This window comes from Mustela nivalis (assembly GCF_964662115.1).
Source record: "Mustela nivalis genome assembly, chromosome: 17".
In the NCBI taxonomy this organism is placed as follows: domain Eukaryota; kingdom Metazoa; phylum Chordata; class Mammalia; order Carnivora; family Mustelidae; genus Mustela; species Mustela nivalis.
The window spans coordinates 54,664,454-54,692,085 of record NC_139036.1 but is presented as its reverse complement, the minus strand read 5'-3'; the positions used below and the strand labels follow the sequence as shown (position 1 = coordinate 54,692,085).

The following is a 27,632-nucleotide window of genomic DNA, read 5'->3' as shown; positions in this document are numbered from 1 at the left end:
CCAAAGGGTATGTTTTGGAATGGATCCGTTCAATAGTTTTTACCACTAATACCATCTCGCCTTTAATGTGCACGTGTGTCCGTGTGTGTCTGCACTTTCTCAGCACCCCGGGAGCCGTGCACTTTGGGACATATGCTGGGGATGTTGGGAAGGCCTCATCCAAGATCGGCAGTACTTCTCCATTTTTTATATTGTTCTTTATATTTACCAAGTATCTTCTCCCCTCTTTTATACTTTATGGGGTTTATTGACTTCGCTACATGATTTCCTCCTTTGTTCCTCACCCTTTACTCGTTTGGGAGTTTTAAATTCAGGTTCTCTTTCGAGGCTACCTTTAGTGTTTTAACATGCATAGTAGACTTAAGGATGTCCAGAATTAATGAGTATCTCTCCCCTTTTCCTTAGCAATCTTTCAGGACCCGGGATTGCTTTAAGTTGGTTCACCCTGGCATCCTCCATATTATTATTTTTCTAATGTTTTAGTTCTGCATTTTTTCTTTTGATACCTCCAAATTAGCTACTAGTATTGTTGTTGTTGTATTTTTAAAAATTTATTTATTTATTTATTTGAGAGAGAGAGCATGCAGGGAGAGGGGCAGAGGGAGAATCTCAAGCAAACTTCCCGCTCAGCATGGAACCCAATACGGGGCTCAGTTTCATGACCCATGAGATCATGACCTGAGCTGAAGCCAAGAGTCAGATGCCCAACTGACTGAGCCACCCAGGCACCCCTTATTATTATTATATATTTAAAAAAGAGAAAAACTTTATGGACTGTTTTTTAGAGCGATGTTGGGGTCACAGCAAAACTGAACTGACGGTTCGGAGATTCCGGTGTATTCACTGTCCTCACTCATGCACAGCACCATGACCAACACCCCCCACCAAGAGGTACGTCTGTTCCATCTGAAGAGCCTTAGAGGGACACATCATTACCACCCAGAGTCCACAGTTTGCACGAGGGTTCCCTCTTGGCCCTGCACCTTCTTTGGTTTTAGACACGTGTATAATGACATGTATCAACCGTTATAGTATCATGCGGAGTAGTTTCACTGCCCTAAAAATCTTCTGTGCTCCACCTGCTCAGCCCTCCCTCCCCGTCCCCCCGACAACCACTCATCTCTGGACTGTCTCCATATTTTCGCCTTTTCTGGAACGTCATGCGGTTGAACACAAACGGTCTGTGTTCACAGATGGTCCTTTCATTATTGGCTTCTTTCACTAAGTAATCTGCATTTAAGGTTCACTCATGTCTTTTCGTGGCTCCATAGCTCATTTCTTTTCAGGGTTGAATAATATTCTATCGTCTGGATGGACTGACATCTGGATGTCTATCCATTCACCACCGACTCAAGGCCATCTTGGTTGCTTCCAGGCTTGAGCAATTATGAATAAAGCTCCCATGAACATCCTTGTACAGGTTTTTACGCAAATGTGAGTTCTCAGCTCCTCTGGGTAAACACCAAGGAGCGTGGTTGCTGGCTTATCTGGTCAAAGTGTGTCTCGTTTAGTGAGAAACTGCCAAACTGGCCCAAGGTGGCCACGCCATTTTGCATTCCCACCGCCACAAATGAGCTCCCTGCTGTGCCGTGTCCTCACCAGCATGTGGTGGGGTCAATGTTTTGGACTTTGGCCATTCTGATAGGTGTGGACCCGTATCTCATCGCTATTTTCATTTGCATTTCCCCGATGACATACCACAGGGAGCATCTTTTCATCCACTTCTGTGCTACCCGAAATCTTTTGTGAGTTGCCCTTTGAGGCCTTGGCCCATGTTTTAACTAGGTAGCTCGTTTCCTTACTGTTGAGTTTTGAGAATTCCTCGTAGATCTTGGGTAACTGTCCTGTATCAGATGTGTCTTTTGCAAAGATTTTCTCCCAGTCTGTGGCTTGTGTTCTCATTCTTGACGTTGCTTTCAGCAGAGCTCGCTTTTAATTTTAATGATATCCCGCCTATCAGTGACTGTTACTATTTTATATGATCAGTGTTTGCTTGTATTTTCCAGCACTTCTGCTGATTTCTTTCCTCACCGTCAGTCCTTGCGATGCCCTCCTTTCTGCTGTCTTTCTTACTTTAATACTTCCTCACTTAGGATCCATAGGGATAAAAATCTCTCATCTAAAAATATCTCTATTTTGCTCTGAGCCTTGAAGGAAAACCTGAGTTGCATCTAAATGCCTCGGCTGACAGAAATTTAAATTTCCTTCGTCACGTTGGCAACATCATTCCATATCCTTACTCTTAGACCGCATCCGTCAGACAAAGAGTTGTGTTGCATGATGTGTTCTCGGGGAGCATTATAAAATTGTACCCAGCAGTGACCTCATTTGCATTTTCTGTCTTTCTTTCCATTGTGTATCCGTCTTTTTCATGTGTCTGTGCTGTTTCTCAGTTTCAATAGGATGTGGTTTTGCGTGTGCTTGCGTGCACATGTTGTTCTGTGTAAGTCTTGGAGTGCTCTTCTAAGCTGAATACGCATTATTACTATTACTATTATTATTATTCTTCCTGGAAACTTTTTAACAATTGTCACTTCAAACTGATCTTTTCCTTCATTATTTATTTCCTTGGGCAACCCTTCATGGTGTTTATTCCATGCTCCTACTTAGCTCCCACCTGTCTCCCTGTGGCTCTTCTCTGTGCATTTTTTTTCAGATTTGATATTTATTTATTTACTTAGAGCATGAGCAGGGTGAGGGGCAGAAGGAGAAGGTGAGAGAGAATCCCACAGAGATTCCATGATGAGTGCGGAACCTGACGTGGGGCTCAATCCCATGACCCCTAGATCATGACTTGAGCTGAAATCAAGAGTCAGATTCCCAAAGGAGTAAGCCACCCAGGCACCCCTTGTCTGTTAAGTTTTTAATTGCAAGGACTACAGTTTTTGTTTTTTATTTTTTTTAAGATTTTATTTGTTCGTTTGACAGACAGCAAGAGAGGGAATATAAACAGGGGAAGTGGGAGAGGGAGAAACAGGTTTCCCGCTGAGGAGGGAGCCTGACACAGGGCTTGATCCCAGGACCCTGGGATCATGACCTGAACCAAAGGCAGACACTTAACGAGTGAGTCACCCAGGTGCCCCAGGACTACAGTTTTTATTTCTGTGTTGTCCTAGTGGGTTCTTTTTTTACTATGTCTGCTTTTCCTTTGTTACAACTGGTTCTTATGGTTTTGATTTCTTCTTTTTTTTTTTTTTTAAGATTTTATTTATTTATTTATTTGACAAGTAGGCAGAGAGGCAGGCAGAGAGAGAGGAGGAAGCAGGCTCACTGCTGAGCAAAGAGCCCGATGCGGGGCTCGATCCCAGGACCCTGAGATCATGACCTGAGCTGAAGGCAGAGGCTTAACCCACTGAGCCACCCAGGTGCCCCTTCTTTTATGTTTTTAATCAGGTTAGATATATCTTATATTTTCAACCGTATATCTCTTATAGAAAGCCATGTTTCTTCTTCTTTGTGTGTTCACAGACTCTATTTGTGGTGTGTTGTTTTCTCCTGGGCTTTGTCACGTTTTAGATCAGTACTTCTCTAGTGGGGCATACATTTTTCCTCAGAGGTTTCCCAGGGCCCTGGATCTTGAGAAGGCCCTTCTGCGTGGTTTTGTATTTACTTCCATAAGACCCCTTTATAGCAATGTTAGCTTGGAATTGATGGTTACAGTCCTGTCCAGGTTGGGGTTTTCCCAGCCCACGCAGAAATTAGAAACTCAGCACTCTGAACTGTTTGAGGTAAAAGCCCATAGTTTTTGTGGGCTTCAAACATTTTTTCCCCCTCCAGAAACCAGGCAGAAGCATGTCATCATCCTTTTTGTCTCTCTGTGCAGCTGAATGGATATTTTCTTCTAGTCCCCACCCCTCCATATAGGGACAGAATTTTATGACTTTTGTATTTATAGAATTTCACCTCCTGGCTCGTGTGGCCCAAGGGCCTCCTCTTTGCCCCCTGTGAACAGTCACACCCAGAACCCATCCATGGGGTCTCCTTAATCCCTCTGCAGCATCTGAACTGGTTTTGGTGTTTGAGTTCCAGTTTATAGCTTCCTTATCATTAATGATCCCCTTTCTTTGCTGCAAGCGCCGATGTGCTTTTAAAATCCTTTTGTTCATTTCATCTGTCATTTTGAGGCCATGGTAGAAGGGAGATTTTGGTTTTATCTTAATCTCTAGTCTTGCTGGAAACAGATGTATCTCCAGGAGAAATTTGCACAATTGTGCCAGTGTCTGTCATCTGTCCGTCACCAACCTCTGCCCCGTAAAACAGGCTGAGCCCCTTCAGTGTCGCGGAGATCACGGACTTGTATCTCTTCCACAACTTGTGACTTGACCTTTCCACAACTTTGGCAATAAAATGAAAATACAAACAAGTGTTTGCCTTCAACAGGACTGACACGAGCAGCAGGTTAGGACTTCTGTTAGGCTGTTTGGCAGGGAGGGAGTTTTTCAGCGGGGACTGGTTTTGTAGGTGGTGGGTACATTTATAACTATTTTGGGTTAGGAGCACGTTCACTTTCCCGTGCCACCTTGTGATTGGAGGTGTTTTCCATCATATTCAGAACCACGTGGTACGGAATCTGGCATTGCAGGAGTGGGGCTGGAAGGTTGGGAGATCTGTTAACCCTTTCACAACCCATGGCTAGTTTGGTGGGCCACTGTAACTGAGCTCCGCCTGCCCCATAAAGGACAGTTCTATGGGAGAAGCCTAGATTGGTGACCCACACTTCTCAAGGGTGGATCTTGATGTGTTACCATTGGGATTCCTTGGGTGCTAGAGAAAAAAAAAATGCAGATGCTTGTGCTCTGCTCCTGATTTGCCTGAATCACCTCTCTTGGGAAGGACAGCTGAAGTTCCCCCAGGTGATTCTCGGTCATACTGCAGCGTGAGAATATTTGTCCCAGGTGCCTCAGGGACAGGACGATGGTGAAGCCAGTGCATGCCTAAAACTTTTTGGTAAGCCACTTCCTTTGGGATGGAGAGGCTATTCACAGAGAGAACTGGGATCTTAGGCTCTGCTTGAGTATGGTGTAAGGGAGGGAGATTCTGCTCAGTGGTTTATCAGAAGTGTTATCTTTGCATGGGATTTTCTTTTTGGGAAGAAGGGAATGGTTTAAAGTCACTTGGTGACATGAAAAAAAAAGAAGGGACAGAGGACAAAAGCAAATCCAGCTAAGCATTAACTTCCTTGGGGCTGATGCTAAAATGTTGCCCAGGTTTCAATTAGTAGAGTACCTTCTTCCCCATCCTTGGTCTGCCTTGAGTTGCCATGGCGGTAGGCACCCTGCTCTCTGGAAGGCCCACCCCTGCCACCTCCCCTTGGCAAGAGCTATCCTGTATTTTGGCTGAGCCCAGACCTGACTTCTCTACAGACTCAGGGCTGCAGCGGAATAAAGTGGGACAGATTTTGGCAGGGAGGTGAGAACCTGCCACTTCGGGTGATTTATAATTTTGAGATGTGTCAGGCAGCTCTGTCTTGGTCAGATGTTCTGCTCCCGTTCATATGCTTTGGACTGGATTCAGGAATGTTATGAGCAAAGGCAGAGCAGGTTATCCCACGCACAGACACACCTCTATGTCACTTCCCTTTGGCACTCACTCGCCCAGTGTCCATCTGTGGGTTTCCTTTGGTTGCGTCCTCCTAGAACAAGGTTTTTCAAAGTGCGTTTCCACAGGCTTTCCGCAATGACGCTTGTTCCCATGTTTTCGGTTTGGTGAGTGAGCAAAATTATGGAGTCTGTCATTCTGATAGAAAGTGTGAGAGGAGGACATGCTTTGGGCATAAGGGGACGTGTTCCCTTTGGTGCAAGGTGGGGAACAGGATAAGAACCCGAGTGAAGATTGCTAGTAAACACTTGCCAGGAGATCTGAGCTGAACATAACAAACTTGGGAGTCCATGCTCAGTGGTTTTCCATTGTGTTTTTCTGGCTCCATCTTTCTCTTCTAAATTGTGTTCCCTAGCACGCCTGTTACACTTGCTGACTCCTGAGCCTGGCTCAGCTTCTCCCATAAGTTTCAAGGAACTGCACTTCAGAAAAAAAATTTTTTTTTTAAGATTTTGTTTATTTGACAGAGAGCACAAGTCGGTAGAGAGGCAGGCAGAGAGAGATGAGGAAGCAGGCTCCCTGCTGAGCAGAGAGCCCCATGTGATTCCGGGCTTGATCCGAGCACCCTGGGATCATGACCTGAGCTGAAGGCAGAGGCTTTAACGCACTGAGCCACCCAGGCGCCTCCAGAAAAAAAAAATTTTAATGATTTTTGTACAAGCTATGTGGGTGACACGTCTTTTAAAAATGCTATTATAACCTGAGATCCACCTGCTTAAATTTCAAAGCGTATAAGCCATTATCGTTGGCTTTGGTACGATGTTGTCCAGCAGGTCCCTACAGCTTATGCATCTTGCTTTACGAAAAGGTTATGCCCATAGATCAGTAACTCCCTCTTGGAAAAATATGGAATGCTCCCTTAACGGGGGTGTCCTCTTTGGACAGGGGCTGGTCTAATTTTCTTGGTATCTTTCCAGTTTTAGGATATGTACTACTGAAATGAGATTTACTTGTCTGCTCATGTATGTGTGTACATATGTGTTTTTGCATGCTCAAGTTTGAGAGCCACTGTGGAAAACTGAACACTTGGCTGCGGCTCATTTAGGGTCTTCTTACCATCTGGCTGCTTCCGGACAGGCCCCAACACATGCCCACGCATGCGCATAGGCACGGGCTCGCGTGCTCATTCGCTCACACACGCATGCGCGCATGTATGCACACGCGCATGCGCACACACAGCTTCAGCCCCGCCCCTGCCCGTGTAGTTAGAGCTCCCATGTAGGTTGAAACAACTGGCGGCACCTTCCAGCTCTCTTTCCTGTTGATCCTCTTTTACATTCGTGGCCCATCGTAATCTGGGCATCGCTTGCAGAGTCTGTCCTTCTGAAGCCTTCATTTTCATGAAAGCATTTCTTTCTTTCTTTTTTTTTTTTTTAAGATTTTATTTATTTGACAGAGAGAGATCACAAGTAGGCAGAGAGACAGGCAGAGAGAGAGGGGGAAGTAGGCTCCCCGCTGAGCAGAGAGCCTGATGCGGGACTCGATCCCGGGACCCCGAGATCATGACCTGAGCCGAAGGCAGCGGCTTAACCCACTGAGCCACCCAGGTGCCCCATGAAAGCATTTCTGCTTTGAGCGGAAGCATCCACCAGCCGCGGGTCTCCCTTTCTCCAAACCCTCTCCTGGCTGGTAGTTGTCACCCCCCTCGAGACCACGCCATTCTTCGGTGTCCCCTGTCGCTGTCGGAGTAGGAACAGCATGAGGTCTGTGCCCCCTGCCCGGCAGACGTTTCTGCTCTGCTCCGTTTAATCTTACCATTTCACCAAACGGGGTTGCCCTTGAACGTGAGGGCAGCAGCGCTGGTCTTACAGGGGAGCCCCTCCCCCTGCCCATGGGACTTCCCCGGGTTTTCATCTCTGCTCTCTCAGAACCGGGGAGAGCTGTTTTGCTTTTGTGTTTTTTTCTTTCCTTTTTTAGTAGCTCCAGGCGACCTCATGTCAGTACAGATAGCTTTACCTGTCCGTCTTCTCCCGTCTGACCCCGCTCTTCTGCCTCAGAAGGCAGAGGGCTCAAGAAATAGGCTTCCTGCGCTGGGGTCCAAGGCAGCTGGGCATCTGGGCATAGTGCCCTCTGCCCCCCGGGGTCCTTACACAAAGACAGCCCCCCTCTGAAGACGTGGTCCTCTTCAAATCTTAACCACAAATGGTAGAGGGGCGCCTGCATGACACTGTCTTTTAAGCGTCCAACTCTTGGTTTCAGCTCAGGTGGTGATTTCGAGACTGGAGTTGGGTTCAGTGTGCAGTCTGCTTGGGATTCTCTCTCCCTCCCCCTCTGCCCCTCCTGTTCATTCTTTCTCTCTCTCTCTCAAATAAATAAATCTTAAAAAAAAAAAAAAAAAAGTAGAGAAAGAGATGTGTCTCCTTCCTGGAAGCTGCATTGGTTTCCAGAAACCAATTTTCCTCCTGATCATTGCACTTCTTACTTATGTTTATGGCAAATCTAGGGGGTAAAGAATGGTGTTCGTTATTCCTAACAATTAACTGTTGGAGGCTACTTGACCAAACCATTATGTTTTCATTTCCAAGGTGGCTTTCTATAAATTATATAGTTTTTAAAGACATTAAATTAAAAAATGGAAATATAATGACTTAATGAAATAGGATTGAATATATGATCCATGTAGAACACGGGTCATGTGTGTATGTATTCACGTGTGTATACATGTATAGTTTGTCAGTCTATCTATCTGTCTGTCTATGGATTGATAGTAAGCAATCATCTAGCACACTTTAGAGATGCTAGCTGCCTACTTTATCTCCATCTCTCTGGTAGTACCATTTTTTTAGGAAGTGCAAAGAGGTATTAATGTTAGTCTACGTAAATTACATTAGATGAATAAACCTGCTATTCAAAACAAGAAAGAAGGAAAAGGAAAGGAAAAAAAAAAAAAAAACAGGAGAGAGGAAGTTATTTTGTATTCCAAAGCAGCATAGACGAACTTAAAGGGCACCAGCCCGCTCCTCGTATTGATGGAAGGTCTCTGTTATCTTTAGCAGCTGGTGACCCTTTGTGAAAGTTGAAAATGTCAACATTACTGAATCTTAAAAAGCACTCCCTGTACAGCCAAGGCTCGGCTCGGTTTCACAAACCTGGAATATGGGGATCTGAAGGTATTTGAAAAATCTGCACCAAATCCTAGGATGGTCCAACTTTTTTCTCCCACACCATGGCCTCCTGCCCTTTCGGGTTTAAGTTAAGAACGGATTACGTGTACCGAGCAACGCCATTAGCCTTTCTTTTTATATTTTTATAAATGCAATACAAGTTCATCGTGGAAACCACTAAAATACGACTTGTGCTGGATGCATGCCAGCTGTGGGGGGCCGTGCCCACTCTCATCACCGCCCCACCACAATCCTTTATGTCCTTGCTCCTGCCTGCCCACACCGTCCGTCCATCTCTGATTCACCGTCCCCAAGAGAGGATCAGGAGAAACTGCCAGGCCTCCTCAAATCAAATAAACTCATGATGATCTGCATGTGGGCACACGTGCATATCCCCCGCCCTGCTCTCTCGCACACACACATGCACACACAGCATGCACATGCCAAAAAAGGTGAATAAAAGGAAACCTTCTGGGACTCCCACCTGCTGTGGCTTTCCTCTCCTTTAATTCTGGTGAGGGAAGCGGGGCTTCCATGTCGCAGTCGCTGTTAGTCCTCTGGCGAATTGGGAGGCAGTGGTGATGGTAGGGGACTGGTTCCTGGGCTGCCAGATGTGTTTGCCATGTGTTCCTCTGGCCGTGCCACCAGATTTTCCTCTTTGTAGTCCTCCTCGCCACCCGCGAGCCAAACCTTGGATAAAGTTTACCCAAGTACAATGTGACTTGTGTTCTTTTTTTGTGGGGAGCTCCCATGAGTCTGGGAGAGTGTTTTTTCTATATTAGTTTGAGTCCCGTTCTTGTAGAGCTGTTTGGTTTTATTTTTTTACGATTTTATTTATTATTTATTTGAGAGAAAGTGAGTGAGAGCAAGAGAGATCTAGTGAGAGAGAGAGAGAGAGAGTGAGCATGGGGAGGGAGAGGGAGAAGCAGGTTCCCCGCTGAGCAAGGAGTCTGATGCGGGGACTTGATCCCAGGACCCTGAGATCACAACCTGAGCTAAGGCAGACCCCTAACCCACAGAGCCACCCAGATGCCCCTAGAGCTGTCTTTTTCTTAACGATAGGCGGCTTTGCTGAAGTTTACCTTTGCACTCTATCTGAAACGTTTCTGGAACAGATTAATGGCCTGAGGATACTGCTGGGGGAAGTAGTGAGCTAATTAAGAAAACAAACTTTCAGAGGCAAGCATGTAGCCGCATTTCCATGATGTGTAAATTATTCACATCTCCCTGATGTGCTAATCGCTCTTTATTTCTCAGCCCAGGCCGACTGGAAATCAGCCCACCCAACCTATGACTGCCCTTGACGGGGCTTCTCTTTTCTGGTCTGTAGGCTGCAGCAACCACAGAGGCTTTTCTCTTTGTGTAAGAATACAGGTGCTCCTACCCACTGCAGGTTCTGTGGCCAAATATACTTTGTCACCAGAGCATCCTGTCCCCCAGAAAAGAGACTGACTGTGTTGATCCCTGGGGGGTGCTGTACCATTGGCTCCCACCCTTCATCTGCTGGGACATCTTCTTGGTCCGTAAGCTCGTCCACTGAGACAGAACCCATCCACGGTCCCACCTCCGGATTAACCTTTGCTGTCCTTCACGTGGCTTTCCATGAACCTGATCAGCGTCTGGAAGGCTTCAGTCTCGGTGAGGGGGGGCTTTCTCGAGGCCAAGGAGAGGAAGGCATGGAGGGCAGCGTGCTTACTGGTACACACTGTCCTCCTCAGCTTCTCCTGGCTCTTCCCTTCCCGAACCTGCTCATCTCTGGCTAGGCTTTTGCACTGGGTTGAAATGTGGGAGGCCAAAGACCAGGACTGGCTGGGCTGAGAAGACTGGCTGCTTTCAGGGGCTGAGTGGTTAACATACTCAGAACTCATGGCCAGAAGACCACGTGGGCAGCTGGGGATTTGCACGGGCAGCAAGCACTGGGAGAGAAGGTGGACCTCCGTCTGAACTGGCAGGCCAAGTTCGAGCCCTCTTGGCCTTCAAGTATCTGTTCTGTTGGGCAGCACGGGGCGAAGTTTACAGAGCTAAGTCCCCTGCAGCTGGCCCGTGGCTTTGGAATCGCAGGGTGCTGGCAGAGACTGGCGATAAGCAAGGCTAGGAAGATACAAGGAGCCTGAAGAATGGAGGGTGTCCAGAGCACTGTGGGGAGGGTGGTCTCAGAAGGGGACCTGGCAGCAGCAGGGCTGATGAAGTAGGCCTTCCCAAGCCTAATGCTGGGGAAAGGCAAGGATGTTAAGTGACCCAGTGGTTCTCATGCTGGTCCCCAGGGACCCTGGGGGCTGCATCTGCCCCCACCCGGGGGCCTTCAGAGATGCCCACTGGTAGCCTCCTCCCACGCGGTGTGGACCCGCTGGGTCTATGGCCGAAGCTGGGAATCTGGGTTTTTAAAAAATTTTCAGATGATTGCCACTTGAGACCTGTGTTCAGAAGTATCATTCCGGTCCTTTCAGGAGACATTTCCGGCAGCAGGGCTCCTGGAGCAGGTGTGACCTCCCTAAAGCCTCTCCCTGTCCTCGCTTGGGAGTGAGCACAGGGAACCCCAAGCCACAGCGGGCGTGGTGGTCAGAAGGTCCTGCGGCAGCTGTGTGGTAGAAGGAGCTTTCGTGCCCCAGATGCTTTGGAGAGTTAGTAGGCTGAGGGGCCTTGGGCATCTTGGGGAGATGGAGGCTCTGCCGGAGGAGACCGCGGGTACCAGAGGGACGGGTGGAACCAGCCGCAAACACACAGTCGGGAGCTCAGGGTTGGACTGTCTGTCCCGCTACTTGCCAGCGGGGTCATCCTCTGGGTCACTCGCCAGCTGAAGGCTTCCTGTTTCAGTCAGACCATTTTTTTTTGGCTTCTGGTGACAGGAATCAGCTCAACCAGCTGGAGCCAGATCAACTTGGGGAGAGATCCTGAAAGCTCTCAGAGTTGGGTTAGGGGGGCCAGCAGCAGCAGGCCTCGGGCTCTGAGCAGCGAGGCCACACCATCGAGGTGGCCTCTCCAGTGGGTGTGTTTCCTGTGTGTTTGCTCGCGTGACTGGGCTTCAGCCCATGGGCCAGTGTCCATGGCACAATGTCCATAGCCCAAGGACTCCAGTGGGCGGGCTTGAGTCACACGGGTCAGCCGCTGAGCTGACCACCGTGTCCCACAGACTAGATCAGGCTTACAGTCAGCGGCTGGGTTTGGAGAGGCCTCGTGCTGAACCCAGCCCGGTCTTTGCCGGCTAAACTCTGTATCCACTTTCAGATGCAAGGGAGGCAGAGCGCAATAAAAATTCTACTCTCATTGCCAGCGAAGATTGGGTTAGAGGCAGCGGCTTTGATATGCATCAGAGTGGGGTTTGTGATGGTGGCCTACAGAATTAGGCCGATTTGCCCACCAGCTTACAGACCTACTAGGGGACCCTGTGCACCGTGTTGCATGGAGGCCTAGACCAGAAGTGGGGCACCATGGCACTCAGGGCAAGGGGGTGAGGCTGGGTGGATGTATTCATCTCACAAGAAACTCACTGTGTCTCCACAGGAAGGTGTGAAGGGTGGGACAAAAGACCAGGAGTATTTAGGGGAAAGTCCCTCCTCAGGGAAACAGGAGTGGGAAAGAAGCGTTCTATACCCCACCCAGCACAGGGTAGAAGGGTCAGTTCTATGAAGAAGGCAGAGCCCGGAATAGTGGCTAGTGGAAAGGGAGAATGTTGGGGTAGATCACCGAGCTAACCTATTCTGTACCTGTTACATAGGATTTGAAAGAACCTATCTCATAGGGTTGCTTCTAGGGTTAAAGATAAGTTCTCCATGTGGCTACACATGTAAGTTCTTGCAAGTTGCAGAATAGGCACTTAGTGACAGTTGAACTTGAATTGGGGAAGGAGAGGAGGTCATGAGGCAAAGTCCTGGGGTCATCTGGGGCGGCCGTGTGTCATGGTGGGGTCGGTGATTACATAAGCCTTTGAGGGTTAGATTATCCTTTTTTTAGGTGGTTCTCTACCGTTCCTGGAACTGCTCCTCCCTCCTCTTTGTTTTCTTTGTCCCCTGGTAGGGATGAGGTGTTCTGTTCGTGGGCACCTCTACTAATAAGCCAGAAAACGTTCACAGTGAGGTTTGTCTGGTTCCACTCATTGCACACTGTTTCCTAGAAATGCAGGTGTGCTGGTCTCGGGCTTGTCCCTTGGTTTACCAAGCCCTGGCCAGTTTGGATGGGCCCCACAAAGCTCGGAGTCTTGGGGGAGAGGATAGACAGCCCTTAGCGATGTCAAGCAAACCATGGCCTAGGCACCACAAGGGTGTCTTCTCCTTAGAACACAGCATTCTGTCATGGTGGCCACTCTCTGGACCCTTCTTCCATTAGTCAAACTGACCAGTGACATCCGTGGTGACTCACATGGAGCTGGATTATCCACACCGGCTGCTGGGTGGACCCAGGTAATTAACTTCCTCGAGGAACAGAAAGGCTTTGGAATAATTCTCATGAGGGTCACCAAGGACCAAGAGATACGAATCTTAAAGAAATCTTTAAAATCCTGCTTTGAATAGTCTCTATCAGGAGCTGGCAGAGGATGGCCTGTAGGCCCGATGTGGGCTGCTACCAGTTTTTGTAAAAGGAGTTTTGTTGGAACACAGACACACAAACTCATTTCCGTGTTGACTCTGGCCCCCTTTGGTGCTACAACGACAGACCTGAGTAGTTTTCCAGAAAGACGGTACGACCCACAAAGTCCAAAATATTTATTATCTGGACTTTTACCAAAAAAGTTAGTTGACCCTCAAGAAGTATGGCTATAAAATAGGCATTTGGATCAATTAATGTTGGTCTGTCAGTGGGTAGGATGCTGCAGAATGAAGGTCTCAACCTTAAATAAAAGCATAAACTCTCTGAAAATATGTGCAAAATGTCTATGTAGATGTGTGTGGACACTTTCCTGGGAAAGAACGCTGTTGGCTTTCGTTTTCCATTCCACAAATACTTAAGTACCTCTCTGTGCCAGGCACTATTCTTGGCACTGGAGGTACAACTATGAGCAGATGTACTCACGCCCTCCCAGTGCTCACAGACCCAAGAGGTCGTGGACCTGCACACAGACAGCAAACAAGTGATGCCCTGAAAAATGGCTAAGTATCATGGAAATCAGGCTGCAGAAGAACCTTCCCCACCAGCCTCCTCCCCACCTCCACCCCCCAGCCTCCTCTCCACCCCCTACCCTCACCCCCATTCTCACCTCCTCCCCACCCCCTACCCTCACACCCCACCCCACCTCATCCCCCCACCAGCCTCCTCCCCACCCCCTACCCTCACCTCTACCCCACCATACACATATTCTCTCTAATACAGCATTCACATTGAGCCCGAAGAAGGAAGGGCTTAGAAGCCACCCTGAAAATAATATTTATATCACAGAAGTCTCAGAACAACAAATATTGGCCCTTATAAGTTCAACCAACATTTAGCCAATTGTAAAGTGCCCGTTTGGAATTCCTTCCCAGCTTGCTTTTATTACTCTTAATGCCAAAGCCCACTGGAGCCATGGGAGGTAACTGGTTGCGCCAGACTCTGAAATGATTTGGACAATCCACACATCTCTTCTTCTAATGAGAAACAAATCTTGAGTCTATATTCTTAGGTTCAATATAACCTAAATTATAGGTTTGGCTGCTAAAACTTCTGCATCGTTCCCGTCCTGACCTCTGGCAGGTCATGGACATTTGGTTGAGCGCCATTGACATGGGAGACTACGGTGTGATCTGGACTGTGTTCACACTTGACTGCTATGTGAAGTCACATTTCAGGACCATATGGTCCACCTAACGTGTGTGTGTGCGCATCTCTACAGATACAGTAGAAGTAGAAACAAGATTGTCAGGAGTTTTTTGTAGGTGGTCCCCTCTGCATAGTGAAGGTTTCTCTCTCTCTCTCTCTTTTTTTTTTTTTTTAAGTTTTCTTCTTCCCTTATCCATATATTCTGTATTTCCTGTAACGTATGGGGAGTTCTTGTATTGTCAGAAAATATTTTAATACATTCAGAGGGAAAATAATGCTTTTCATTTTAGGGCACAGAGAGATATCAGTTCCTCTGGGCAATGAATTTGCTCCCTGTGTGGTGGACGTTCTTACTTTATGAGCAGTTGGAACGTGCTGTCCCTGAAGCTCATCGTGGGGAATTTCTTGAGCTGGAACAGAGCTCAGTGAACACCGGTGATGGAAATAGCTTCTCTCTCCTCCTCACTCTGGATGACTGATCAAGTAGGCCAGTTGTGGCAGAGCAGAGGATCTGGAAGGGGCCCTGAAGTCTGCTCATTTGCAGTTGGAAGAAGCTGACACTCTTAGAGGTTGAAACCTGTGTAGGGTTGTATATATAAAATTGGAGAAAGAGCTGACCTGAGAATGCTATGTTATGGTTTAATTCACTTAATTGTGGCTTTCTAAAGAAAGCAGGAAACCTGGTGCAAACTTAATAAAGGCCAGCGTGTCAGAGACATGGATGTCCAAGAACAGGCGTAGAGCTCCCATATGGTAGTCTTCCCCACTCCTTCCTTCCTTCCCTCTCTCCCTCCTTCTCCCCGTCTAGCAGCTTCGCTTCTGAGCTCCTTGACTATTTTGGAGACTCTCCCTTCCCCCCATCTCGGGCATCCTGGTGGAAGACAGAGCCTGGCTATCAGGATAGAAGTTGGACTTCCAGCCTCCTTTGGAGCTAGCGCTGACCGTGGCTTGGCCAGTTGGATGCACCTGCTAGCAAAGTCACTGCAGCAGGAGCGGCCCACATTCAGTGTCAGGGGCATTTGGCGTCCAGCCCTGAGGACAGAGATGCTGCCACGCAGGTGTATGCTGGCATTTTGGACATGGTCTCCTTTGGCTTTGTCGGGGTTCCAGGGTGGGTTCTGTGGTGTTCCACGAGGCCCCCAGCACACTGCCGGGGATTGACTTGGCTTCTGTTGTCCTTCACTGTGCCCGATAGACTGTCCCTGCTGAACGTGGACGTGGACTTTGCTTCTCCCCAGCACCCAGGTGAAGTCTCAGCTCTCTGTCCTTCTTGTAACAAAGACAAAGAACAAACCCTAAAACTTCAGACTGGTGCTTATCTTTTCCTTTCTTTGTTGTCTCCAGCGATTACCCCTATGTTCCAGGCTCACCCGTTGTATCCTGAAAAGCCAGAAAATCCCCTCAAGCTGAGAAATGTTTTTGCAGTTTGAGTTACACCTGACCCTTTCCAGCACCTCATTTTACTTTAAGTTACGTGGCCTGGGACAAAAGGAAGATTTCGATTCCTCTAGTCATTTGCAGACGGTGGTGCTGTGTGAGAGCGCCGGCCATGCATGCCCTCTCTGGCTGTAGCAGCTGATGCTGCTCCCTGCTGGTGTCGGGTTTGATTCCTGGTGACTGGCTCCGAGGACACGAGATCTACTGGGAGGCAGAAATAGAGAGAGGGTTTATGTAGACAGAAACCCTGCAGGGACCCACGGAAGATGAGAGGATACCTTGGTTTTAGGGAATTGATTTTTCTCTCATTTCTTCTTCTGGTGGTTGTCTTTCCTTATGATGGTCCATATCCTCTTAAAAAAAAAAAAAAAAGGATTTTCATTTGATAAGGAAGTGATGGTTTCTATCAAGACAATGCAATGACTTTTCACCTTCTAGTCTTAAATTGCTTTGCCTTCCCCAGGACATTTGGCAATGTCCTGTCTTCTTAGGTGCCCAGAGAGAACTAAGGATCAGGCATATCCCTGTGTATGACCTCGAGATCTCTAACTGGGTGGTAATATTTGGACTGACACGAATTTAGAGACTGAGGAAGTACCTGGATTAAGTAGTACTTTTGTGGTCTCAAACATTAATTTTCAAAATTCATTCTATATCAGAATTACCCTGTGGGTGAGGGGAGGGGAGGGCACACAGCAGGGGCAGGTTCCTGGGCCCCTCTCCCACAGGTTCTAACGCAGCAGCTCTAGCATGGGCTCCAGAAGCTGGGTTTTGTAAGTTCTCACTGTGACCCAGCAATGGATGGTGTTTACTCCACACTAGGAGATACAGTGGTCTAGGCTGTTAATCTTTATTCTCAGAACCAGAAGGGATGGCAGAACAGTATTACCTCAAAGGGGAAAGTAAGCCAAGAGACTATAAAGTTAATGTTAGCTGTTAGACGGGAGCCATGAAGTGGGTGCTGTTCTGCTGGACGCCCCCTCCCTGACCTGATCGTCGTCAACCACGTAAGTCAAGTGCACGGCTCTCATCTTTTTGGAGTCAGCTGAGAGTCCTTGGCGAAGCTCTTTTAAGCACTGGTGTTCTGCAGGATGCCCTTTCTCTCTCTCTGATGGGCTGGGACTTTTTGACAGCAAATGTCGTTTGCTGGTGCACTCCCCCGAAGCCTTTGATGACCCCCTTTCCCATAGGGCATTCGTGCTAAACACACAAGTGCAGGGTGAACTAAGCGTGGGCGAGACACGGCTCTGGAGCCCACCTGGGATTTATTCTTAGACCCCAGTCCATTCATCAGGAAGGAGTTCCTGTTGATTCACTGGTCCTCCGTGCCTTCCCAGCAGAAGCGCTGACCGGCCGTTTCAGTCTTACTGGGTGTTTCAGCTCCCTTGCCCAAGAGTAGAAATTATTACCTTAGGGGCACCTGGGTGGCTCAGAGGGTTAAAGCCTCTGCCTTCAGCTCAGGTCATGATCTCAGGGTCCTGGGATCGAGCCCCGCATCAGGCTCTCTGCTCAGCAGGGAGCCTGCTTCCCCCTCTCTCTCTGCCTGCCTCTCTGCCTACTTGTGATCTGTCAAATAAGTAAATAAAATCTTTAAAAAAAAAAAAAAAAGAAAGAAATTGTTACCTTAGTTAGACATCTGGAACAGGCAGTGTTTTAGGAGGTAGTCTGCTTAGTGGATGAGAAATCTTTCGCTAAGAGTGAACCCATCTCTTCTTCTGATGTATATTTCATTTTTACCAGTTATGCAGATCTGTTTGGGTCTGCGTTGTCACTAAGCAGTTGCTGGCCCAGTTGCAAACGTCGTGGGTAAGGCGTGGATTACTTTCAGTGCCTGGGAACTATGGACGGATAGGACAAGGCAATCAAGTCAGCCTCCTTACCCGGGCAGCATCTGACCCTCTGATAACCGTGTGGCTGGTGATCTTTAGAATGATGAATGGAGATATCTATTCTAGTTACAGAGATTGTAAATAGGTTTTGCCTCCTATTTCTGAAACTCCAGGTGCTTCTCTGCTCAAAGATTAGTAGCTAAGCCTAATAAATGCCTCCATTATCTTCCATTGAAGTTCCCTTCATCTCTGGTGGCATCTTTTCCTGCTCCGGCTTATACATAAGCCATGCAGTACCTTCATGCAGAACGGAGTGTGTGGCTGCTTTCAGAGTAGTGCAGTGACTCAGTGCAGCGTCTTCCCACCCTAGAACTCAGACCCTGAATGGGGCACAAGTAGGACTGTCTGATAAAATACAAGTATCCAGTTAAGTTTTAATTCCAAGTGAAGAATACTTTCTAGCATAAGTATACACCAGGCAATATTTGGGATATACTTTTAATAAAATGAAAGTTTCATTTTATCTGAAACTCCAGTATAGCTGAGCAGTTTGCTGAATCTGGAAGCCCTTGCAAGGATCCCGTCCACACTAGATTCGTCTCACCATATATATGATGTTTATAGGACTGTTGTGTTGCTTACAAGAATCCCCGGTTGTTGCGTGGAAAGAAGACTAGAGAAGCAAGAGAACCTCTCACATACCCTGCTTTTGAAAAACGTAGCGTTTCGATATTGAGAGAGAAAAGTAGCTTTCAGGCCATACCAGCTAGTGGCATATATAGAACGGATGACCCCCCCCCCCAACACACTTTTTTTTTTAAGGCACTATGCTGTCTTAAGGAATGTTAAGGAATGTCAAAGAGGAACTTTTAAAATGGAGGCTAGAGGGGCGCCTGGGTGGCTCAGTTGGTTAAGCAGCCAGCTCTTGTTTTTGGCTCAGGTCATACCCTCAGGGTCATGGGATTGAGGCCCACGTCAGGCTCTGTGCCGAGTGGAGAGTCTGCTGGAGGATTCTCTCTATCCCTCTCCCTCTGCCCCTCCGGCCGCTCATGCTTGCATGTGCGCTCTCTCTCTCTCTCAAATAAATAAATAAGTCTTAAAAAAATAAATAAAATGGAGGCTAGAGCCCCAAGTTGGCCAGGTGGAGACATCTGTGTGAGATGTATCCGGCGTGTGAGAATTCCTGCTGCTCTCACTGGCCGTTGGTGGGCAAGCATGGATCACTGGAAAATTACCCATGGCGGTGAGGAGTTAGCTAATGGTGTATCATTAGAGAAGGCTCGTTTAGACAGAGGACCTTGCACAAAGGAGGAAAGAAATATTCCTGAAGCTTTGAAAAATGTTCAACCTCACCTGTAGCCAAAGAAACACAAACTAAGGGAAATGTCATTTCCTTCATAAAGGAGTACATTTATTTTTAAAGCCGAAAGACCCATGCTGACCAAGAAATGCCAGGATGAGAACTTGCAGACTCTGCTTCACAGGAGTAGAAATGGCATGGCCTTTCTGGAAACTAATTAGCCAAATGTATCACGGCCCTCTGATCAGCACTTCAACTTCTGGGAATTTTGTTCAAATTTCTCATTGTTTATACAGGTAAAAGGTTTTGCAGTGATATTTATAGAAATAAGATTAGAAATAGCCTAAATGCCCAATAGTATGAGAATGTAAATAATAATGTGTATTGCTTGAAATACCTGTTAGAGTTTCCAGTCACAGAGGGGAAATGCTTATGTTATGTTTAGCCAGAACAGAAAGCAGTCTACGGCTGTATAATAGGATATCTCCGTTAAGTGAAAAACGTACAAAAAAGGCATTGAAGGATATACACCAAACTCAGATATATAGGTATTTTTAGGTGATGTGATTATGTGCGATTTAAATTTGCTTCTGTATATTTTCAGGGTTTCCAAGGTTGCTTTGATATGCACTTACATCTTTGTAGTCAGAGTGGGGTTACCGGCGGGAGTTACTGCTTCGGGGGTTACTGCAGTGGTTGAGGGGGTTGAATGGCTGGCCAGCCCTGCCTTGACTACTGAAGCCCATCAGACTTATTAAATGGGCAACACTTAAATGAATGGCGTGCTGTTGGCTTTCTGCCAGGACTTCGCATTAGCAGCATATATGCTGGCATTTCCAAGGGCTTTTGGAGGACCTACAGGTGAATAGCCTGGTAGGGCTCAGGGTTCTCCCCGGGGGAAAGGCACCACGAGCATCCCCTCTGCTGCCCAGTTTGCATGGAGCGGGAGACTGTACCCTATTGCTAGCCTCCAGCACTCAGACCCTCCCACTTCCTGACAGCTGAGTCCCATGGCAAGTGCCCAGTGGGTTCTAAAGACGGCATTTGAGGAAAAAACGTCCAAGAGTCAAAATGACCCACTCAAACATCCTTTTTCTCCCTTAAACCACCAAGACCTGCCCCTCCCCGAGAACATCAAAAACCAAGAATTAAATTTTCTTACCATTTTCAACAAACACCTCTCTCTCTGGGAACTTGAAGCCTAAATCATTTTGAACAGATAGTGGAAGGGAGAAGGGAGCTATGCATCCATGAAGGGAATTTTCATGTTTTACCTTCGAAGGCGTGGGCCTGCGTTTGCATTTGTAAAATGCAAATGAGGCATCTCCGCCGTGGTTCAATTGTAGCAAACCGGTTCTTGGCCAGCAGAGAGTTACAAGCAAGCACGTGGAAGACGGAAGGGTTGTTGCACAGAAATTACCCGTCAGCAATAGGAACTTTTCCTCACATGCTGGGATGTGTGTCCTGGGATAGGTCAGCCCGATGCTCCCATGGTCCATATGAATCATGAAGCCATAAAACATTTAGTGCCTGAGGTCAAGAAGGTACATCCCCTGGGTGGGTGCCCATTCTGGGCGGGCGGGAGCAGAAAGAGTATGCCCCTCTGTGGCAGGACGGGGCACTGCATCTTTTAGTATCTGGAAAAGAGTGCCCATTCCACCTTGAATAGAAAGGAATGGTTTTGCAGATGATGGGCTCAGAACTAAGCAAAATTCCCTCAAGGCATTAAACACTAAAGCCACAAAGGCTGAGGAATGTAGGAGATATTTCTTTAGTTTTATGTGAAACAAGCGGAATATGAAACTGTACGTTAATGTGTGTCATCAGTAGGAATCGCTAAACTTCATTGTGCTTTTCATGTGCGAGGCACTGTGCGCAAGCACTTTACCTGTATTTTAGTTCTCTTAACAACCTTACTAGGAAGATGTGATTATTAAACCCATTTTAGTACAAAGGCAATGATACACAGAGACAGCATTTCCTTGAAGCCTTATGGCTAATACTTGACAGAACCATCAGCCTGTGGTTGACAGAGCTACAATCCCATGTTGGCAGAGCCATGATCTTATGGTTGACAGAGCCACATCCTGTGGCTGATAGAGCTGCGTCCCATGATTGACAGAGCTGCATCCTGTGGTTGACAGAGCCATGATCCCATGATTGGCTGAGTCACGATCTCATGGTTGGCAGAGCCATGATCCTGTGATTGACAGAGCCACATCCTATAGTTGACAGAGCCATAATCCCATGTTGGCAGAACCATGATCCCATGGTTGACAGAGCCACATCCTGTGGTTGACAGAGCCACCATCCCATGGTTGGCAGACCCATGACCCCATAGTTAACAGAGCCACAGTCCCATCTTGGGAGAGCCAGGATCCCATGGTTGGCAGCCACAATCCTGTAATTGGCAGAGCCACATCCTGTGGTTCACAGAGTCACATCCCATAGCTGACAGAGCCACATCTCATGGCAGGCACTGTTTCATGCTGCAGGTCTTCTTCTCACCATTTGCACTGACTGCAAATCTGTAAAATGTGAATGTGCATGAACTGGACAAAGGGTGGGAACAAGCGATAGTCATTGTGGTAGGGATATTAGGGACTTTTTCTTTAAAGGAGTTATGTTTACAGCTTTACAAAAGGGAAACAGTATGCAAGTGGGTAGGTTTAGAGATAGTCATAGTCTTTAGTCTTGGATGTCTTTGAGCTGAAGGGTCATCTGCCAAGACTGGGAGAACCACTGGGCTCTTAAATTTCCATGGGACTGTCAAGACGGGGCTCCATGGGCCTTGATTTCTCTACGTGCCAAGGCTGATGCTAACTCATTTTGAGTCATTATCTCATGTTCAGATTCAGCACTAATTACATAACGGAAGTCATGCTAATCCCATAAATGATTATAGAAACAGAACCAAATACTTCGCAGTCTTTGTCACACTCATGATGATAATTGGATTTCTTTCCCCCAAATCATTCTGATTCTCTGGGAAACAAGAAAGAAGAGAAAATAGATGTAAATAGATCCTCCTCTCTTCCTGCTCCAGATCAGTCTTTCGATCCTGCTTGTGCATATCTAGTACATAGTGAGTACGGATCGCTGACGACTCTTCATTTTATGGTTTATAAATGGGGTTTAGAAAGAAGGTGTTTCTCCAGAGGTTTGAAGTTTTCTGTTCTTATCCGATGAGGAGTTGCCTATTTGTGCTAATTCAACTAGATCATTTCTGTTGATGTCTTGGGGATATTTCTAAAGCTCTCATGGCTGGTGATCTGTTAATTAATGTTGCGGCATTCACTGGGGACTGAGGTTCCATCATTGGGCCCTATTAGATTTGGCCGGTTACATCATTAGGACAATATCCTGTGTCCCTGGGGGGACTGAGCTCATGGGGTATGAAAATAGAGGTTAACATAACTTTCATCTTATTTTTTTTTGAATATTTTATTTATTTATTTGACAGACAGAGATCACAAGTAGGCAGAGAGAGAGAGAGGAGGAAGCAGGCTCCCTGCAGAGCAGAGAGCCTGATGTGGGGTTTGATCCCAGGATCCTGGGATCATGACCTGAGCCGAAGGCAGAGGCTTTAACCCACTGAGCCACCCAGGTGCCCCATAACTTTTATCTTACATGGTGTTCTCAGTCTGAGGTCCTTGAATCCATAAGGATTCAAAAACTTTTTCAAAAAAAAATATTTTTTTTGGAGAGAGGATCATAGCTTCCACCATACTTTCCAGAGTGGGTGCTGATGCCCAGTGGTTCAGAGCCACTGATCTAGAGGCTTCAGCACTTTCTGCTTCACTGGGAAGGAAGTCAGACCCGAGGAGGATGGGGTGTCCTCAGGCAGCTGGGTTCAAGATGGCCTGCCAGACAGCTTTGCCCTGTGATACGATGTGCTGGGATGAGAATCACACGCGTGATTATGTGAACATGTCACCTAAGTTCACTCTGTGATTCAGCAGGAGGAATGAGCCTTGGACAGATCTCTCTGTTCCCCTGTGGTCCTCAAATGCAGCAATGCCGTGCCTTGCCAGAAAAGATGAAATTGGGGGACGACAAGCCAAGCCCCAGCAGTGGGTCCCTTCTTTGTGTGGATTCTTAGATGCTAGAACCTAAATTAAAAAAAAAACAAAAAACCAAAAAACTAAAAAAACTCTTTTGATAATGGACAGCTTTGTAGTCTTTTCTTCTACCTTCCTGAAAGAATCGTAACCCTGTGTTCCATGCCTGGTGTTTTCTACTTACAGCTGTTTTACACTTGGAAATAGTAGTGCTGAGGGGTTAAGAAGGTTTTGCATCCTTTTCAGGGTTGTCTGTGAGTGGGAATGACTATAGACAGGAGATTTCCACAGAGCCTTTCCCACCTCTGGGATCATGGGATCCAAGCTCAACCGACCCTCTGTGCACCCTGAACATTTCCACACTAACTATCTGGGATTTCAAGCCCCCAGTCTCATGGCAGGGACTTCTCTCACTGTCCTTCTTGGGGAGTAAGGGGGCAGATCAACACTCCATCCCCACCCCAAATCAACAACGGGACCCTGGTTGGAAGGTTGCCTCTGCGGGCAAAGACCCGACTTGACTCCAGTATGAGTCCACCTGGGCAGGTTGTGTGGCCGGGAACCAGTTCACTCCAGCTCTCAGCTTTTCAGGCTCTTTATTTTTTAGAAGGAATGAGCTCTGCTTAATCCTCGGAAGAATTAAGGAAAAGTTCTCAGTCCCACTGATCAGTTGATGTCACTGACGCCATCTTGTATTTCTGATGTTCCATTTCCGAATGACACTGGCTGTTCCATTTCCGAATGACCTTCCTCTTCGCCGATCCTCCTTCAGAAGTGCCCAGGCCTTTCCCCTCCCAGCAGATCTCACAGGGTCCGGTCCCTGTGGCCCACCTGGGGCTTGGCAATTGCCTCCGTGAGGCGGTCATCTTTAGCCTCTGATGCTGGGGTTCTGCTTCTTGGCATGCGGTGGTTGAACTCATCTTGCCGGGAGAGGCAAGAAGACGCCTTGCTCAGGAGGTGTCCGTACTCTCTGTAGTGATTTATTTGGACTAATTTTCCTCATTGCAGACTCATTAGAGGCTGTTACTGAATCGGGGCTTATTGACCTTGAACAAGTACGTGAGGTGTTCACAGCCCCCAACCATGTTCCACTGGGGAAGGTGCCAACAGCAGCTTTCACATGCTGGGACCCCAAGGCAGAGCATGCAGTTTTACCTCCGTTAACAACTCTTTCCGCTTCTCGATAGTTCCTACTGAGCAGGAGTGTGCTGCTGGAATTCTCGAACCGCGCCCCCATCCCTGTTGCTCTCTGTGTATTACCTGTGGGAGAGTCAGAGTCCGATCCTTTTGTGACCCTGACAAAGAGAAGCTCCTGCTTCAGAGACTGTCAGAAAGTAGGCATTTCTGCCCTTGAATTGAAAAGAATTCTCCTTGTCTTCCATGTCTATTCTCTTTTAAATTGTAAAATCCCAAAGGGAAGAGTCGCGTTACCCTGGCCCCCCACCCCATCAACTCCCCCTGGAAGCCTGGGGCTGGTGTGTGTACTCAGAGGAAGCCCCGTGAATTGGTGGTGCTTTCGGACTGGTCCGGGAGGAAGGCACGAGGCCTCCACCACCATATGGCATAGGTCCTGGACAGCCCTCGGGCCTGCTTTGCTTGTATCTTTAGTGTTCATGGGCTTGAGGTCACACAGGTTTACTCCGTTTTCTGCCCAGCCTCTGTGACCTGAATCGTCAAGTATTGTCACCGTAAAAGTTGACACCCTGTGGGTGTCAAGAAACAGGTGTGCGTACGTGCACAAAGGATTTGTGGTATGTGAGGTACCAGGTGACACTCCCATGCTTGTGTACACACACACACACACACACACACACGAACACATGCATGGTGCAGAGACCCCGCTGTGAGAGTTTAGCTCTAAAAGAAAATGGGTCGGGACGTGGGGATGCCAGGGTCTGCCTGCCTTTGGCACTCGCTTCTTCCTCCAGCAGACCTGCTGGATGTGAGGGAACAAACTGGTCTTCAAAAGAAGTGTTTTGGTTCTGTTTTTATTTTTGTTCTTTTCCTGTTTTGGAAATAGAAAGCAATGTTCATTTAGGCGGGTTCCTCTGAAAAGGAATCAAAGGCATCAAAGCCCCGATCCAGTTTATGTAGCGAGATCTGGTCTTTAAGTGAAGCGCTTGAGAGGGAAAGGTAAACCACCCTACCTTTATAGCAACGCAGTAGGGAGAGGCCCGCCAGAGGCCCACGGTCAAGGCCAAAGGAGTCCTTCCAGTTGCCCTTTCTTCTTAATTGACTTTGGGAAACATTTTTGCGACTTTCAGCTTAGAGATGAGGATTCTTTTGCTTGTGGAAAATTTATCAAGAAGGGAAGTAGAAGCACCATGGAGAGTCCCTCCTACCGTTCAAGTTGATGACCATGGACTTCTGTGACCAGGGGCCCCCCACACAGCTGAGTGTCCATCAAGCCTCTGCTGTTTCCTGCAGTCATAGGAGCCACACTGTTTATTGTCCCAGCCAGGACACTTTGAGCATGAAAGGGGACCCTCCTACTCTCCCTGGGATGGCGAGCCCAGACTGGGAGCTATGGTTGCCCTGCTCGTGATGGGGGTCGCGCAGACACGGTCAGGAGTCCCATCCGTTATGACTCTCAGGTTCTCGTGTTCACTCAGGATAGACTCTCCTTTCTGTTCCTGCCACCACGTGTCTGCCGTTTGCTCAAGACTCTGCCCCTCCTGCGCCGCTCCCGTAGACGTACCCACCCTGCGCGCCGCCGCGGTCCGAGTGCTCAGCCTCAGACTCGGGCCATTTGCCTCCATTAGGAATGAGCAGATAGGACCCGGGATGCCATAGGTAGTTGGCGCAATGTGGCTCTATGAAACGACACCCTTCAAATATACCCCGCCAAAGGGAAGGTTTGGAAGGAAGGTTAGCTCGTGAATCCAGTGGCTGGGTACCATAGTCAGCCCACGGGGGTCAGAATGTCCTGTGACACGCAGGCTGCCAGTTACCTGTCTGTGTGTCCGTCTGGCTGGCCGTCCAGCTGCATCATTTCCTGTCTCAACGTGCCTCTCTGCTTCTCCTTCCTTCTGTCATCTGTCAAGCTGCATCCTTGTTCCCTTCCTGCGTGGGACATCAGGCTGCCCGTACATGACCTTTTGGATTGAGAATCTGCACTTGAATCACCGGGCCTGTCCCCACTCCAGTCCCCCAGTCCCCGGGGAGGGAATCTGATTGGCCGGGCCTGGCATGTGGATGGGTTCCCATGAGGTGGCGTGTCTAGGAGAGCAGTCACCTGCGGGGCGGAAGAGAGGGAACACGTGACAGCCACCACAGTCCACACCTGCATAGTAGCCGTTAAGCCCTTGCCTGGCGCTTCTCATTTAATCCTTGCATGACCCCGTGGGGTAGGTACCATTATTGTCTCGCTTTGTGACTCTTGAAACTAGGGCACAGAGAGGGTAAACCGCTAGTTTAGTGCCACACAGCTGATAAGTGGACAAGTCAGCAGGGAGCCCGGCAGCCTGGCTCTGGGATCTGAGCTCCTAATCACCACTCAGTATTGTTTCTCCCTAATAAGCATTGCCAGGACACCCCCCAGTTTCATCTTTTTTATCCTCTCCTGTCCCTGTACACTGGGCACCGAGTGTCTACTCAGTGAGCGTTTGCTGAGTGAGTGGGTGAGCTAGCAAAGGAAGGGGGAGGGAAGACAGAAGCAGAAGAACACGGGGTCCATTAGGAAGTTAGGGTGTAGACCTCTCCCCAGGTGGAAAGTGTCCTCCTGCTGCTGCTTGCCCTAGCACCAGGGTGCACATTTTCAAAGTGCTCTCTCTCCCCGCCCCTCTCTCTTTGCTCAGACAAGAGCGAGAATGGCGAGGCCTATCAGAGGAAGAAGACGGTGGCCACCGGCCTTCCTGACGGCCCTGCCGCCCCGGCGCCTCCTCGAGGGAACCCGGTGCAGCCCAGCAGCGGCAGCTGGAGGAGGATCGCGCTGCTCATCTTGGCCATCACCATCCACAACATTCCAGGTGAGGTCCTGCCCCTGCGCGCTCCAGCCGCCTGCCCAAAGGGAAAGTCACTCCTGTCACTCAGTCACTCCGTCTTGGCTGGAAGAAGAGCGCGGACCTTCGTGACATGGGTCCTTTTTTGGAGGGACGCGGGGACAGAATGCAAATCTTCCTCGACTTTATTTGCAACTTGTGTTATTGCTGTGGGGTGCAGCTTGTAGGAGCACGGGATGTCTCTGGTTCTAACGCCCTTTTAAAATCCTGCGTTCCGTACAGGTTGGCAGTGATGGTTGCCTTACCCGCCTTCTCCCTGTGGGACACCTGTCCGAAAATGCCCTTGCCAGTCCTATGCGTTCTAGCATGCTGCAGTTAATTTGTTTTGTGTCTCTGGATTTAGTTTAATTGAACAAAATTTGTTGGCGTTCTATTTCAAATATATTCTGTTTTACTTAGAGTAACGAGAAAACATAGGTACGCCTAAAAAAGAACAAAGATACTCTTTAAAAAAATGAGGGAACCTGAGGAACTTGCTGGGTCACATCTTGGAATTCCAGCTCTGCCACTTACTCACTAGTGTATCTGGACAAGTGACTTGAGCCCTCTGAGCCTTGGTTTTCTCGTCTGTG

The 27,632-nt window shown here is 48.0% G+C and overlaps 1 protein-coding gene across 13 annotated transcripts in view; it reads left to right on the top strand.

The window, feature by feature from the left end:
• SLC39A11 (solute carrier family 39 member 11) overlaps positions 1-27,632 on the top strand; it is a 395,845-nt gene that overhangs the window by 236,529 nt on the left and 131,684 nt on the right. For all 13 annotated transcript variants that reach the window (XM_082707643.1, XM_082707642.1, XM_082707637.1 and 10 more), the window contains one exon: positions 26,857-27,027. In XM_082707643.1, the coding sequence (XP_082563769.1) occupies positions 26,857-27,027 (171 nt within the window). The remainder of the gene's footprint in view (positions 1-26,856; positions 27,028-27,632) is intronic.